A 16,297-nucleotide genomic window follows, 5' to 3' on the forward strand; every position below is an offset into this window, starting at 1 on the left:
GGAGTGACCAACAGTGGTTCAGAGTGATGTTCTACGATGAATCCCGTTTCACTGTGACATGTTATTCTCTCACCAGTTAGTTTAGAGAGAGGAGGGAACACGTTATGCGCTGCATTATGTTCATAAATAGGATCGGTTTGGCTCAGGCGTGCTGGTATGCGACGGCATTATACACAACCAACGGCAGAACATCACGCTTCACAATTTTGAGTGAGGTGGCACTACATCCCAACGGTATTGTAGAGATATTATTCTGGATCATGCTCGTCTTTTTAGGTGTGTTGTAGGTCCAGAATTTCTGTTTATAACTGACAATGAGCAGCCACACAGCGCGGAGGTATCTGACACTCTAGAAAGTGAAGGTATTGCCTGTGTGCCATGGCCTGCGTACTCCCCGGACCTAAATTCCATAGAATCTGCCTGTGATGCCCTTGGCAGTCGTGATTCTCAAACAACAAGCCCTCCCCGAGCTGTGTAAGAGTTGATAACCGCCTTGAGAGAAGAGTGGGATAATTTCCTCCAAAAGCACCCTGATAGTTTTGTAGACATCTTAAATAACAAATGAAAAACATGCATTAGTGTCCGAGGTACTCATACATCTTACTAAGACAATCATACCTGTTTTATTCTGGCAAGAAAACCCATTTTTTGTAGCTGTTCAGAAATCGTCTAAGGAGCATATTTATTTAATTCTTCTTATTTTTCGATTTGAAAATATGTGTACCATTTTGCAATATAATAAATGCACATTTTCTCCGCTAAATATGTAATTAGTTTCATTTCTTCAATCAATGTATATAATTAATAATTTCGAAAAGTGTAAGTGTTTCTTGGCAATTTTCAAGATGAGTATATGTAGTTATTAGAAATGTTGATTATTATGTAGTCTACATGGGAATAATATTAACAAAAAATAGACTGTTTTTGTATTACTGAGCATTAAAAATTCATGTACTCTGTCAATATTATGTATATATAGACGAATGAAATGTGTGATAAAAAGGCTCTACCAATATAATTTTCAATAAGCAGCGTAGTGAAATGCATGAAACTGCATGCTTTTTTAAAATTTTTTTAGAAAACTCAGTATTTTTTTGCACCTATTATTTTATTATCATAGCTGATTATAAGATATCTCACAGTTATAGCTGACATGCGTAACACAGTGTTGTAAGCAGCAGCAAGCTGGGGGCTCTGTCCTATGCCACAATATAAATTTCCTCACTGGTGACTATGAACTTACGAGTGCATTGCACAAACTTCATTTCATCTCAATATTGCAGAAGCTCATATAACTGCGATGGGACAAAATGACTCAGTAGATGTTAGCAGTACTCATTTCTCCATCTTAATTACTAGATGGCAGCACCAGATTAATGGAGTGAAAAATGAGAATAGTTCAAATAATCTGAAGAGTGTTTGAAAAAATGCCATATTATTATCATTTCAGCATAGAATTTAATTTGAAAGGAAAAAAAAACAAAAGTTACTTTTATCGAAGTAATTTTGGTTCGAAGCTATTCTGAATACACTACATGCTGTAAAATATGTGGTTTTGTCTCAATAATAAGATCCCAGATATAACAGTGAATATGTAACATTTCAATTCATCAAACAAGCATAAAGAACTAAGCTTGTTTATTTCACTAGTTTTAGCCAACTTAAATGTTCTAAAAAAAAGACGCGATTTTTTCAAATTTTTCTTAATTTTAAGTACGATGCTCGAACGGAAGATGTAAGCCAGTTTGAAAGATTTTTATGCCATTTTTATTATTATTACAATAGGCAATTATCCCGCACCGTAGCGTTCCGAAATTAAAAAAAAATATATTTCTCGACTCATTCTAGTTTACAATCGCATTACGGTCTGTTCTCGAGCGAGCAAAGTTCTTTAAGGCTAGCATATAAGTTCACCATCATCCCATTGGTTTTACCAATTTCTGGATAAGTGTAGTTTAAAGCATTTTGTCACAACGAAATTTTTTTTACTATTGTGTTTAGCACAGCAAGGTCTAGTTGTTATGCTATTCTAATCTGCGTGCAAACCAGTGAATCGATTGCGCTGGTGTAAGTTTGTTTTTATTAACTACTTCCTAGATGATCATCACATTATTAAATTAAATTTTAGTTTATTTAAAATAATAAAGTGATAAATTTCATAAAAACAATGTTTTTTTAACTTATGAAATTAGTGCATAAAGGTGCTGCAGTATAACAAATGCAATAGATCCCAAAAATTTGTAAGTTTTTTAAAATTTTTTTCATGAATGATTTTACCTTGTATACGTTTGGATTCTTTACTGGATCAGTAAGTACATCAAAAGTAGTGTATATGTTGTTAAGAAGGTGTACAATTTTTCTTGCGCCTATAGAATCCGAATGATTTGCACAATATTGACTGAATCCAACGATTCCACTGAAAAGGATAGTCACCAATTCATATTTTCTGGCTGGTACTGGTCTATTATGTCGCAAATCATTTGCAACTGAAGGTGGTAGTATAGAATACAACAACCTGAAAGAATTTTAAAGTCATAAAATTAACATTTTACAGAATAATAAAATTAATTTAAAAAAGTTATCGAAGCCATCTTACTTTATTACTCTTACTAGTTCATGACAGTTAATAATGACAGTAATTTTCTTATAATTGAATATTATTTTCATTGGTTGTTCTTGTCGTAGGCCATTAAGGAGTGCGATTGTTCTTATTTTCCAGTAGCGCCATCTATGGTCGAGAATTTGATTTCTGCTACACTCGTTTATAGCGTGAACCCATTCATTCATCCACAGATAGTAATTTCGACCTGAACTAGAGAACGATCAATCTCCAATACAGCACCCCAAGAGGTATAATTTGCTATGGGAACATGGATGACTTTGTGACCCGACCGTTTTAATGTGCATCAGTCGCCATTTACTACACGGGGAGTCTTCGGCCGGCTGAATTTGAACTCCAGTTCTCACGAACGTGAGTCCAGCGCCCTGCCAACCGTTCTATATGATCCTATTTAAATTAGTTAAATCGTTAATTGTTATATTATTTTAGATTTAATATTTAAGAGCATTAATGTATATTTTACTATCATATTGTGCCTTTTTTTAAACTTTTATTTATACATATACGTGAAACGGAACCAAAGCTGAAATTTTTAGACAAATGTTTTGTAAACTGAAGAAAACAAAAGAAAAAATAACGGAACACCAAATAATTCAAGATGAACTTAATGATTAAAGTAGTAGAATTATAATATATCAATCATTTAACGTCGTAATCTCATTAATTACGAAATCAGACACAAAAGGGTACTTTCTCTTAATAAACATAGCTTTTCTTTTGCGAATCTTAATATGCAGGGTATAGCTTCAATATAGAAAATCTTACAGAGAGCTTGTAACTTCACTGTTTTTTTCTCTTATTTGTTATAAAATTGCTAATATCCTCTCCCATTTTGGTTTTCAAGCCATTTTTAGGCCTGTTAGAAAAATCAAATGCAAATCTATTAAAGTTCCTTTCAGCTTTGGTAATCGCTGGTTCATTCACTAGATTCCTTGTCAGTGCGACCTTGGCTGCACCGGACAAACTAGGTGCTACTTTAAAATTTAGACTTAAGGAGCACGATGGATATGTCAGCTATCAAGAATACGAGAAATCATCAATTGCCGCACATTGTTGGAATCTTGGTCACAAATTCAATTTCGACAATGCCAAAATTATTTTCACCCCAGTCACATCAGGTCATCTTGATTCCCTAGAATCTTGTTTTATTCATATGAATGCTGATTCTCATGTTAACAACATTAGTTCCTCACCACATCTCCATAGCACGTGGAAATGCATTTTACACCAATTTACCCCTCTCGGCCACTGTGGTTTTTCTTGCTCTGCTTTTTTTCTGTCTTTTTCTCTCTCGGCTACTGTGGTTCTACTAGTTTTTTTCTCACCTTCATTTTTCCTTTTTTTCGTCGGCAACTTTTCATTTTATATTTTAATTCACTTTTGTTTCTTCTCATTCAAGTCTGGAAAATGAGCTCCTGCTTTTGAGTGCCTGAAACATGACGACTATTATTTTCTATTTATATATTTTTGAAGCGAATTAAGTTTTCAATCAGGTAATCTTGCCCAAATCGGTAGGAAGAAGGATGATATTGCAGTTTATAATTTTCATTTCTTATAAACTATTTGACTAATTCTATTCATGTTTTGGATTTTGTATACCTAAAAATTTAAGACATTTTCACGTTTATCAAATTAAGTAATAAAAATAATGTAATGTATAACAACAATAATGTATAAATGTTTATAACAATTTTTATTATATACAATTTAGAATAGTAAAAAAGTCCAGATTTTTGTTCTACCTTTATCCAACCTGAACTTACCGTCTTTAAACGTGAAATGCGTTAAAAAGTAAGTAAACTGCTTTAAATTTCGCTATATTTAAAGCATACATATTGCTTGTTTTTAAAAATTCTAAATGGCTCATAGCAAAATGTTTTTATTAAAAAACGTTTGTAAATAAATTGTACTAATATAAAAGGCGTAGATTTCTTCATTCTTTATAAATTGCTGTAATCATGATGCAATTCAGCAAATATATTTAAAGCTTAAATATTGCTTGTTTTAAAAAGTTCTAAATATTTGATAACAAATTGTTTTTATTAAAAAAACGCATGTAAATAAATTGCATTAATATAAAAGGCGTAGATTTCTTCATTCTTTATAAATTGCTGTAATCATGATGCAATTCAGCAAATAATTTCGCAATATTTAAAGCTTAAATATTGCTTGTTTTAAAAAGTTCTAAATATTTGATAACAAAATGTTTTTATTAAAAAAACGCATGTAAATAAATTGTATTAATATAAAAGGCGTAGATTTCTTCATTCTTTATAAATTGCTGTAATCATGATGCAATTCAGCAAATAATTTCGTACTCCAAAACAATCATTAGTAATGGCACGTATTTCATATGAAGCATTATTAATATCACCATAGAATACATTTCGGGTAAGGGAAATTTCAAACCATCCATAATTACCATTTAAGAAGATGTTTTCTTGAGAGCGCTGATAATCTTCAACGATATTAACTGCATGCGTTTCTCTAAATGGAACGACGCAATTAAGATGATGCAGTCTGATTGGGGTGTTTCGATTCTTTACACGATGACAATAAGATGGGAATAATTATGAAACATAAATTATCTTGGAATTACAAAATGGCTAAGTATAAGAGATATGGTGAATGATTTTTTTTACTTGGATTTGTATAAAAAAGAAAGTTATGAATATATTCAAATTGCTCAACAATTATATTCAAATTGCGCAATAATTATATTCAAATTCCTCATCAATCATATTAACATCTTTCCGCAATTTAAACATTGTTTGTTTAAACATTCTAGAAGCATAACAGAGAAATATCTTGTTTATTAAAGAATATGCGGAGATAAATTATAAATTTAAAGGTTGTAGATTTCTTTATTTATTATGATGTAATCGAGATAGAATGCGGCAAACAATATCTTAAGTCAAAACAGTTTGCAATAACTTTTATTTCCTGCGGAGACATTATAAATATTAAGAGTATTATTAATATTATAAATACGGAGCATAATTTCATGTAAGTGAAATTTCAAACTATTTGTAATTAGCATTTAAGAAGATGTTTTCAAGATGTCTCAAGTAATGCAATTTTTTTTATCGATAATTCTTGCTCATAAAAAATTGTTAACTGTTAGAAAAAAAACAGTTAAGCGTTAAACCATGAAAATTTACTGCAAACTAAAAAAAACGTAAACTTGAAATGATTTCCTCCCAAATAAAACTAAAGTATCAGATAATAAGTCATGGTCGTTCAGGGGATACTTCGTTTGCCTCCTAATGAGGTGACCCGGGATTGAATCCCAGCTATGGCTGGTCGATAAGAATTGTGCACCGATTACAGTGCTGACGTAAAATATCCTCAGTTAGAGATGGATCATGGGTTAGAGTTCCCTTGTCGTCAGGGTAATTGTGGGAATCGTTCGAGGTTTTTCTCCCCATGTAACGCAAGGGCGAGTTAGTTCCATCAAAAAGTCCTCTACAAAGGTAATTTCATCTAATATTAAATCCCGGAGTTCCCTTGTTTTATGGCTTGGGTTCAAAATTATAAAGCTGCAGAGTTGAACATTGGTAGTCGTAAACTCAAAAATTGGGTAGGCTGTTCAACAGTGGTTATAAAATGAAATAAGTATATGATGCATTAATTTGTGCAGTTATTTCGTCCAGTAATGTAAAAAACTAAGGTTGCAACAATATTATGTGCAAAAGAATAAAAATGAAGAAGTATAAAAACAAAACAAAAAAATATAAAAACGAAAAAAGTATAAAAAAAATATAAAAACGAAAAAAGTATAAAAGCGAAACGGAAAAAGTATAATATTTTTCAGAGTTAATTTTATTTGATAAGTTGGTGCTCAAATCTAAACGAAGATTTGGCAATCTTCTCTTTCTTCAAACGTGCAAATGGTTTCGGTACTGAATAAAACACGTATGTGTTAAAATATAATACAAAATATACAAATTTGCTAATACATTTTAAATATACAAATTTCATGAATTTAAGTAAACAAATTTTCATGAAACACCTAAAAAAACGATGTTTCCTAAATTCGTCAAAAATATTTTGATTTTTAATGAACTTAAAGATTTTTTTAAAAAAAAGTTTTAACGTTAAAAAATTCTTAGTTAAAAAATAGAAATAATAGCTTTCTAAATTTTTTGTCTCTTATTTGTACGAAGTGTTATTTCAGAAAGAGCAAAAATATAAAGTTTTTAAAGATGATTATCTAATTTTATATTAGTTGACACAATATTAGCAGCTCCCCCCATAATACGGCTCGAATAAAATACAACATTAATAAGATGCTAAATTAAATTACATTTCTGTTCAATTTCAATCATTGTATCGTATAATCATGTTAAGTTTGAGAAGTACACTGATATGGTTCTAATTGGCGTCATATTAAGTTAGCGACTAATTAGAATCATATTAAATTTTATTAAACTCTAAATGAATAAATGAAAAATAGAGCTTCTCGCTTAGTGAGTGAATGGTAAAAACTTTCTCAAATTCCTCCAGAACTTTTTAAAATTTTAAACTTAAAAAAAAAGTAAAAGAAAAATTCTATTATACATATAATTAATTTTATGAATTTTCTTAAAATAAAGCATTGAAACTAAGTTTTTGAAGAATTCCTATATAGCAAAAATATTTTCGTTTTTCGGAAAGTTTCCACTGATTTAAAGTAAGAACAATGCTTAAAACGAACCCCATAAGTTAAAAATGATTTTTTCTATTTCTTTTACAAATTATCTAGTAATGCCATTAAAATGAAAGTTAACAGAAGTATTTTTTTTATATCAAAAGCGAGCTGTGTAACGAAGTAAGTTGATTTTAAAGATATCGTTCACGCAATAAAATGATCACGCAATAAAACGATTTTTGAGATAAATCATCGACTTAGAAGTTTCCATTCTAGTAATACAATTAGAAGATGTAATGAATTTTTTTAAAAGGAAATTTAGTTTTTGTTTTATGATTGATTTTATTGCTGAACATTATTCATCTCCAACTTGCTTCTTTTTAAACACAAAAATCTGTAAGTTCCTGTTTTATGTTAGATAGGGAGCATTTGGTTGGGATATTTTTTTACAATGCTTTTTTAATAAGCAAAGTTATTAAAATATACATACTATGCATTAGTAAATAAAAATTATTAGATTTTAAAATATAAAGTAGCCTCATTCCATACAATTTACACATATATGCAAATAAACAAATTGTGTTGTGTTATATTGTGTATTAAACTAACATGGCCTAAAGCAATTTATATTATAAATAGAGTTTAAGTAACATAAGTAATCTTTATTCCATAAAATACAAAAACTGAAAATTCGAAATAAATGCTTTTGATTTTTTTACTTTGTTAAAAATGCTTAAACTGTTCTAACAAATCAAAGTGCTAAAACATATATTAATCTTTAAAATTTTAATTTCCTGACACTGCTAGAAATTTCTCGGTAAAAATGACCAAATTAAAACTTTTTAAATTGTAATTTTACCATATTTAACCCAAACAGGCTAATAACCGTAAAAAAAGATGATATTCAAACTATTAAGTGTTAGAAAAAACGTTTATTAATTGTTTTTACCCAATACGGTTTAACAACCAGGATTTTTATCCGCACTTACTAGACCCACCTTTTGAAACCATTTTGTTCCGTGCAGTTGGGTACACACTGTAGCAGAAAGGGTTAATCGGTCAATCTCAAGACCGGTCGAACAGGGGTTCAAATCCCAGCGTTGATACCATAATATTTCTACCATTCCTACAATACACGAAGCATTTCCTGTATCTTGCACTCTTCAATCAATGACCCTGGACTATTAGAATACGAACTATCATTAACGTATAAATTGTGTTACACCCACAAAGCTCTAAGGTCTTTTAAGTATCATTTCTTTTAGTTTAAAAACTATGTCAGCTGAAATGGTTACGAAGCCGTATATTTCAGTATTTACGGTTTTTAAACTATACCAGTTGTAAACTGTTTCAAAACCGTAAACCTAAATAATTTTTCCTAATCATAAACTTATGGTTAATCGGATAGACAGGCTGCTGCCGTTATTTTACCGTAATTTCAGAATGAAAATTCCAATAGTGTAGGTTTTAAGTGAAGTACCAAATTTTGCATAGATTTAAACACCAATTTAACTTTATTTATTACAAAGTACCCTTTAGTCTTTTGAAAAATATATTTTTTGCAGTTTGCACGGATCATGTTTTTATATTTAGGTATCAAACATTTTACTATTTTTAAATTTTGATCTCTGCTAAAGCTAAATACATATCAGAATATTATTAATAATAGAGTTATGGAGATTGGCAAGGATAAGAGTCCTCTAATGGTTTGGCATCTATCTGAAGAGGATGAAGATATGTATTAATAGCACAATACACGTTCTCTGGTATAATTATCAAAATTCCCTTCAACACAAAAGCTGCTCTGACCATTTTATATCATTCATCCATTTATACAATGATTGAAATTCAGTAGGTATGGAATGTCTATTGTTCGTCGCAATTTCTAATTCTTTGTATGCTGTTTTCTTTTAGACACTTTTATAAGAGTCAAATATTCTTATCCTTTTCTTGTCTTATATCTTAAAGTTACACAGCATACGGAAGTCCTGTTTCGAACCATTCAAATGCTCATAAGGTGGGGGTATTGATAAAGGATGCGATTTTAAATTATTTGCAGTGACATTACCTGATTAAAAACTTAATTTGCTTCATAAATACATAAATAGTAAATAACACTCAATGAGCCGCGATGGCTCAGGGGATAGAGCATTCGCCTTCAAATGACGCGAACCGGGTTCGAATCCCAGTCGATACGAATTCCGCATCCGGCTTGCATGGACCACAGTGCTGACGTGAAATAACCTTAGTGGTAGACGGATCATGGGTTAGAGTCCCCTTGCCGTCAGGCTAACCGTGGGAGGTTCTCGTGGTCTTCTTTCCCATGTAACGCAAATGCGGGTTTGTTCCATCAAAAAAGTCCTCCACGAAGGCAAACTTTCTCCCAATGCTCGATCAAGGAGTTCCCTTGTCTTCTAGATTGGGTTCAAAATTACAAGGCTACGGAGTTGAACATTAGTAGTCGTAAACACATAAAATTGGGTCGGTTGTTCAACGACGGTTATAAAATAAAATAACAGTCGACAAAATAGACGGATATAGAAAGTTTAAACTTAAGGGACATGATTGATAGTTTATTATCAAGACTTCGATAAATCTTCAATTGCTGCACATTGTTGGAATCTTTGGCATAAATTCAAGGCCGAAATTATTACAGATAAGACGAACATTATTTCCAACCCAATCACATCAGCTCATCTTGATGACCTGGTATATCTTGTTTTATTCATATTTTTCTGACTCCCCAAATAACGACATTAATTACTCATCACCTCTCCATAGCACGTGGAAATGCATTTTACTCTGATTTGCCCCTCTCGGCTACCGTGGTTTTTCTCGTTCTGTTTTTCCTTTTTCCTCTCTAACGGTTACCGCGGTTTTTTTTAGTTTTGTTTCTCATCTTTATTTCCCATATTTCGTTGATTACTTTACATTTTTAATTTCAAATCACTTTTATTTCTTCTCATTCACGCCTGACAAGTCTTGAAAATGAACGCCTATTTTTGAAGGGCTTGAAACTGTGGGATGACAATTGCTATTTTTAAATTTTGGAAGCGAATGAATCAGGTAATATCTCACCGCTTCAGTTTCTTGGGATTATTTATTTATTTGTTGCTGTGATGTTAGGGAAGACAGATGTATGTCAGTTGGCGAAGTTAAAAAAGAAAAAACTATAACTACCTATTATGTAGAACATATTTTGGTTTAAATGTACTGTTAAGTATTCAAGTAAATTCATTGTTTTGAATAATTCGTAATAGTTGAATGCAACAAGTACGGCGTATTACACAAGAAGTCCGCTATTACGATATTTTTTTAAGTCACCGTCATAGGGCTAACAAAGATGCAAAAATTGTGCATTTAGAACGATTTCAAAATTATTAACTTTCCGCTATTACACATTCCGCTATGACACATTTTTTTGGAAGGAAAAAAATCCGTTGTTTAAGTAAGCAATTTTATACGAAAAGGGCAAAACTGAAGATCTATTTATTTATTTCTGCATTGTTAAAAACAACTGTAAATTCTACTGAAAAAAAAAAACATTATTTTTCATAGAAAAAAAAAGCTGTTTAAAAATGAAGATTTTTTTTTTCTGTATTTAATCATTTCCTGAGCGCTGCAGAAAATTCCTTTTTCTTTACACTCTTTCTCAGTATATTTAATGCAGGTTTTCAAAATATTGTTTTTCTGCTTTTCACCTTAATCATAAATGGATTAAAACTCAGTTTAAATTTCAGCTTTTGCCATGCTTATTGTATTGCTTACCGTAACATAAGTTTAACTTTTTTTCAAATAATTATACTATTTTCCATACTTGCTCTTACTTCTTAGCAATTATTTCATAGTTTGAACATTGTATAAATAAAATTGCGATTCGATTTAATTGTTCAATTGATGCACTACCTGATTATTATTTGTTTTGAGATATAATTTTTCGTTAAGTTAAAGTGCCAGACATTTTTCAAGGTGGGCCACTATAGTTTTGAAAGTTTTTCCACTTAAATATGATTTAAATAAGTAGGAAAGCCATCTTAAAGTTTTTTTTCTCCAAAACCAAACACCAGATTTATCGTGGTTCAGGGGATGTCCAAAATGCGTTGCTTTTTCATAGTTTCATGTCTGTGTAAAATCCCAACATTCCTGCTGTGGGAAATCACCATAGTAATACATGGAAAAATCCAACGCAAGCTTTTAAATAAGTTTGGTATAAATTAATAAGATGTTCATTTATTTGAATTAGCCAAAGTCTCTGCGATTGACTTGCCTTTGAAGGCATTTCATTTAAGAGACCCGGTTTTGAATCAAGGCGTCTTACAAATTCTGCTCTCGGTTAGCACTGACCACAATGCTGGCATATTTACTTATTTTTTTTGTAAAAATAATAGAGTTTGCTTGTTAAAATAATATTCATCTGCTTAAAAAACAGGCGTTCGCTTATAAGCATCAGAGTTTTTTTAATGAAATAAACAATTTCATACCGGCACACCAGCTGAGAGTTTTCTGTAAATTAAACAGAATTTTTTTATTGTGGTATTACTACACAAAAGTGAAAATTAAAATGCAGCTTACTTTCTTCCTATATTCCCTATTTCACTTATTTCCTTCTTGCAATCTTAAATTTTTATGTTTATAATGATAACGTTAGTGCGACCATCGGCCAAGTTATCTTTTTCCTTACACAAGAAAAATTCTTCTACTATTTTTAGGAAACATGCCTCACATTTCAAATTAATATATGTGCAATGTTCTGTTATTTCCCGTCCTGACAGCTAACTATTAAAATCAGCATTCACTGATAGAGATAATGTTAAAACCCGCGAATGCACTTTATTTTATTTTTTTGTCTTTTTTTACTACGATTTTTACATTAAACATGTATATTTGTTCATGACGACAAATCTATCTGCTGTTACAAACAGACTTTTACTGTATTAATTGAGGCACATAACATGCATTGCAAATTTGACATAATGAGTTGCTTATTGTTTCTTTCTTTATTTTCTTATTTAAATTTTACTTAAAATTTTATTTTAATTTACAAGAATAACGGTTTTTATTTGATTTCGTTACTTAATAAGTAGTTTGTTCGAATTATCACATGATCAACCCCATCAAAAATGACACTTATTACGTGAAAACAAAAGTTATTTTCTTTTTGGCTCGATGCACGTTTTTAATCGATATCTTGTAAATTTCCATAAAAGTTAGTCTTTTGTATTTAAAAAGGTTGATTTCAAATAAAACAATAAAGCTGTGTTCATGAGTTATGTTACCTAATGAAAAGAAATTACTCTTCATAATAATGATACGGGTAAAATTAATAAATATTAATTTTTTTGTTTGCAAAATAAAATGTGTCGCAATAAATATTCAGATAAAAATCAAAATGCTACTATATAATAATTTAATAAATGGCATAATTAAAAAAAAAGAGGCATTAAAGATTGATGAGGAATGTTATATCAATACATCAGATTCGAAATGTCATTTATTGAATTAGTCAATATTGATTTAAGCTGTAATTGTCTTAAAATATTAACAAAAATGGAAGTTTTCTTTAAAGGTTAAGTGCAATAGCCTGCAGTCCTAAAAATATTTCAAACATCGTGCTGAAGTTTAAAATAACGTTATATATGTATAACCATATTTCACGAGATATATCGATATTCTTTTATTTTATTTTTGCAAATTTTACTAAAAAGAAGGTTAAAGAAAAACTGACGAGGACAAGTATATATTCTTGAAATAGGTAATGCAAGTTAGTATATTGTATGTAAATATTGTACAGTGCACTCTTTCTAACTCATAGTTTGATTTTTTATATTTAATACTCGATTTCTAGATTTATATTTAATATTCAAGCATGAAGTATATTCTTTGGAAAATGTTGATTATATTTCGATGTACATGCGATATTTCGATGTAGTCTTATATATTGATACTACTTAAGACTCTATTCTAAAATATTTATTATCAGTTTTCTTAATTTTTTAATGAAAATTCTTATTTTCGTGTATTAAAACTGAGAACAACTCAAAAGAAACATTATTATAAATTTAAATTTGTAGGTCTCTTTTTTTAAATTTTTTTTTATTTATCCTTTTTCATTGTTATTCAATCAATAATTTAGTGTAAAACCGGAGTTTTAATTTGCTTTGTTAATTAAAGGAGTTTCGTGTTTTTCTTTGGAGTTTCTATACTATTACTAAGATAGCAAAATTTTAATCATTGCTGACTTTTAAATAAACATATTTAATTTTTAGAGTGCTTACTGAATTATTTTTATACATACGAGAAAAGTGGAAAAATGAAACTTTCGAAATACATAGAAGCTCTTAAATTAAAATGTATGGATAAGAAATCCAACTTTACATTGTAGAAAATGTGATTATCTTTAGTCTCAAATAAATAAACACATAAAAGAACATAACATAATAATTTTGGCGTTATTAATGAGACAAGATTGAAAAGCATTGTTTCTTGGAAAATGGGATTAAGGATTAATGTTTTATTTGTGGAATTTCTCCATTCTTATTAATACTTCTAAGAGTTTAAATCTAGCAAATTTTTTTAATCTATTCAGAAAATTTAAAAAATTAAAACGTCTTCATTGGAAATTAATCAAAATACGCCCCAGAATGTTTCTAAATTAATCTAGTGTTAGATCGAATATTGGGAAGGATTTTTTGCCAAAGAAAATATAGTGATAAGCCACACTTTTTTCCCGAAGGAGATTACTGTGCCATAGTTTCTTTTTTACGGAATTTCCACTAGACTGCAGAATACACAATAACACCTGGTTATATCATAGTGATTTTTTTTTATCACAAGCGCGAACTGGCCATAATTTCGAAATATGGCTTATCATGAAATTAACTCAAGCTCTTCAATTTCCTTAGTGTAAACACTAATATGGTTGAAAATTCCTTCAGTGTAAACTCTAGTATAGGACTTCTAGTTCTGCTAGCGTAATCTCCAATAATGTTAAAATTTTATTTTCATCAAAAACTATAAATGTGGAATTTGAAGGAAAAGTCTTTAAATTATTCCAACTCTCATAGTGGAAAAAATATGTTGACGACGCGCTTGTCTTAGTAGAATGTGATCCAAATCTTAAATGGTTACTTTCTGCTGTCAACTCTGTTGACCCAATCATTTAATTTATTTTAGATGCTGAAATTAGTTTGACTCTACTTTTTTAGATGTTCTAGTAACTAACTAACCTGATCATTTTTCCATTTCTGTTTATAGTAAACATTTTGCTGTGCCTTTACCTCTTCCCCATCTTAATTCTAATAACCCTAATCGCTAGAAATTTTCTGTGCATTTAACCTTTGCTTTGACTCTTATTCCGAATTTAACTTCCTCCGCTTGCTGGAGGTTAAACGTGTAGTCCTTTTTTAATTAATTCCGATGTAGTTAAACTTTTTTAACCAAAAAGTCCATTTTTTAAAAATGAGACTGTTACTAAACCGTTTATCTTTCCGTTTGCTACAGAATTGCTTATACCGTATTCCGTTTTGGTTCAAAGTCATTTTCAGGCCTGTTAACAATTTTAAAGAGACATAAAGGTACTAAGACTCGGTGGGGAATTTTCCTCATACTTTGCAAACGCAACTTTGGCTACATTGGACAGTCAAGACGTGCTTTAAAATTTAAATTAAGGGAGCATGAAATCTATAACCGTTATCAAGAATTCGATAAGACATCTTATACCACGCATTGTTGGAGCCTCGGGCATACATTCAATTTCAAAAATGCCAAAAATCTTTTTTGGCACATCAGCTCATCTTGATGATCTGGAATCTTGTTTCATTAATATGAATGCCAAATTCCTAGTAAATAACATAAATTTTTAACCCTGATTTGCCTCGCTGGTCTACCACGGTTTTTGCAATTTCGTTTCCCACTTTCATTTATTTTCCATTTTCTGTGGCAACTTCACGTTTTCTGTTATATATATGTTTTGTTCTCCTCATTTACGCCTGGTGAGTCTTGAGAATAGCCTCCCATTTTAGAGCACACGAAACATGTCAGTTTTTTCACCTTTATAATTTTTGATGCAAATGAAGTTTTTACATTATCAAGTATATCTTTTCGCTTAAGTTTTATCGCTTAATTTATTAAATGAGATAAAACTTTTAAATTCTTTTAATGTAAACTCTAATATGGATCCTTCATTCCTCTAATGTAAACTATAATATAGGAGATCCTAATTACTCTAGTGTAAACTTTAGGGAATTCTTAATTCCTGTAATGTAAACTATTATACTGAAATTATTGATTCTTCTAATATGCGAGGGAGTTTTTAGTGTAAAATCTAAATTCAACTTACTTGTCGGTTTTTTGTTTCTCGTCTTCCAATTCTCTGTGGGTTTGTTGAAGTTTATCAGTAAGAATTTCTAAGTTCTTTGTTAACTTATATTCTGCAACGAAGTGTTCGGAAAGAAGAACCAAATCTCTTGTGGCATCGTGTAATGGAATATCGCTGAGGTAGAGGCTTCTTCTATTCAAATCATCCAAATTGAGAACACTTGGTGAACATAAAAAGAGCATATGGTCTGTTTCTGGTAGGTAAAGCATTTGGCCTTTTAGTCTCATGCTAAATGTTTTACGAAGAATAATAAAATTAGAAGTATGTACTTTGTTTAACCCATTCTTACCTTAAACTACTTCTGAAATGAACTACTTTTTCTGTTTAAATTGCGCTAAAAATAACTAGCTAAAATTTAATAAAATGTTTTAATTTATATTCCATTAATTTCAATGTCTTTACAGCCAATCTTGTGAGCCCTGATTTAGAGAGATCGATTTAGAGAGATAATGAAGTTAATTTAACAAAATGGTTGATTTAATTTTGAAACCCTATTTAACATTCTTTTTTTGTAAGCATGAATTAAAGAGCAATTTTATTTGAATTTCTTGAAGATTATTTTATTGAAGTTGTCAGTGAAAATGCATCTGACTGCTTGTTAATTTTCTTTTCAAATCAGAGGAATTTTAAAACACACATTAAATTTAAATTACTCATATATTGTGTGTAA

At 30.2% G+C, this 16,297-nt stretch overlaps 1 protein-coding gene across 1 annotated transcript in view; it reads right to left on the reverse strand.

The window, feature by feature from the left end:
* The window catches only part of LOC107436807 (guanylate cyclase soluble subunit beta-1-like), a 51,461-nt gene that overhangs the window by 12,487 nt on the left and 22,677 nt on the right, over nt 1–16,297 (reverse strand). The window contains exons 6-7 of the mRNA XM_043040689.2: nt 15,589–15,855; nt 2,278–2,515 (exon numbers count right to left, since the gene is read on the reverse strand). Of these exons, the coding sequence (XP_042896623.1) occupies nt 2,278–2,515; nt 15,589–15,855 (505 nt within the window). The remainder of the gene's footprint in view (nt 1–2,277; nt 2,516–15,588; nt 15,856–16,297) is intronic.

Source organism: Parasteatoda tepidariorum, chromosome X1, assembly GCF_043381705.1.
Source record: "Parasteatoda tepidariorum isolate YZ-2023 chromosome X1, CAS_Ptep_4.0, whole genome shotgun sequence".
Classification (NCBI taxonomy): domain Eukaryota; kingdom Metazoa; phylum Arthropoda; class Arachnida; order Araneae; family Theridiidae; genus Parasteatoda; species Parasteatoda tepidariorum.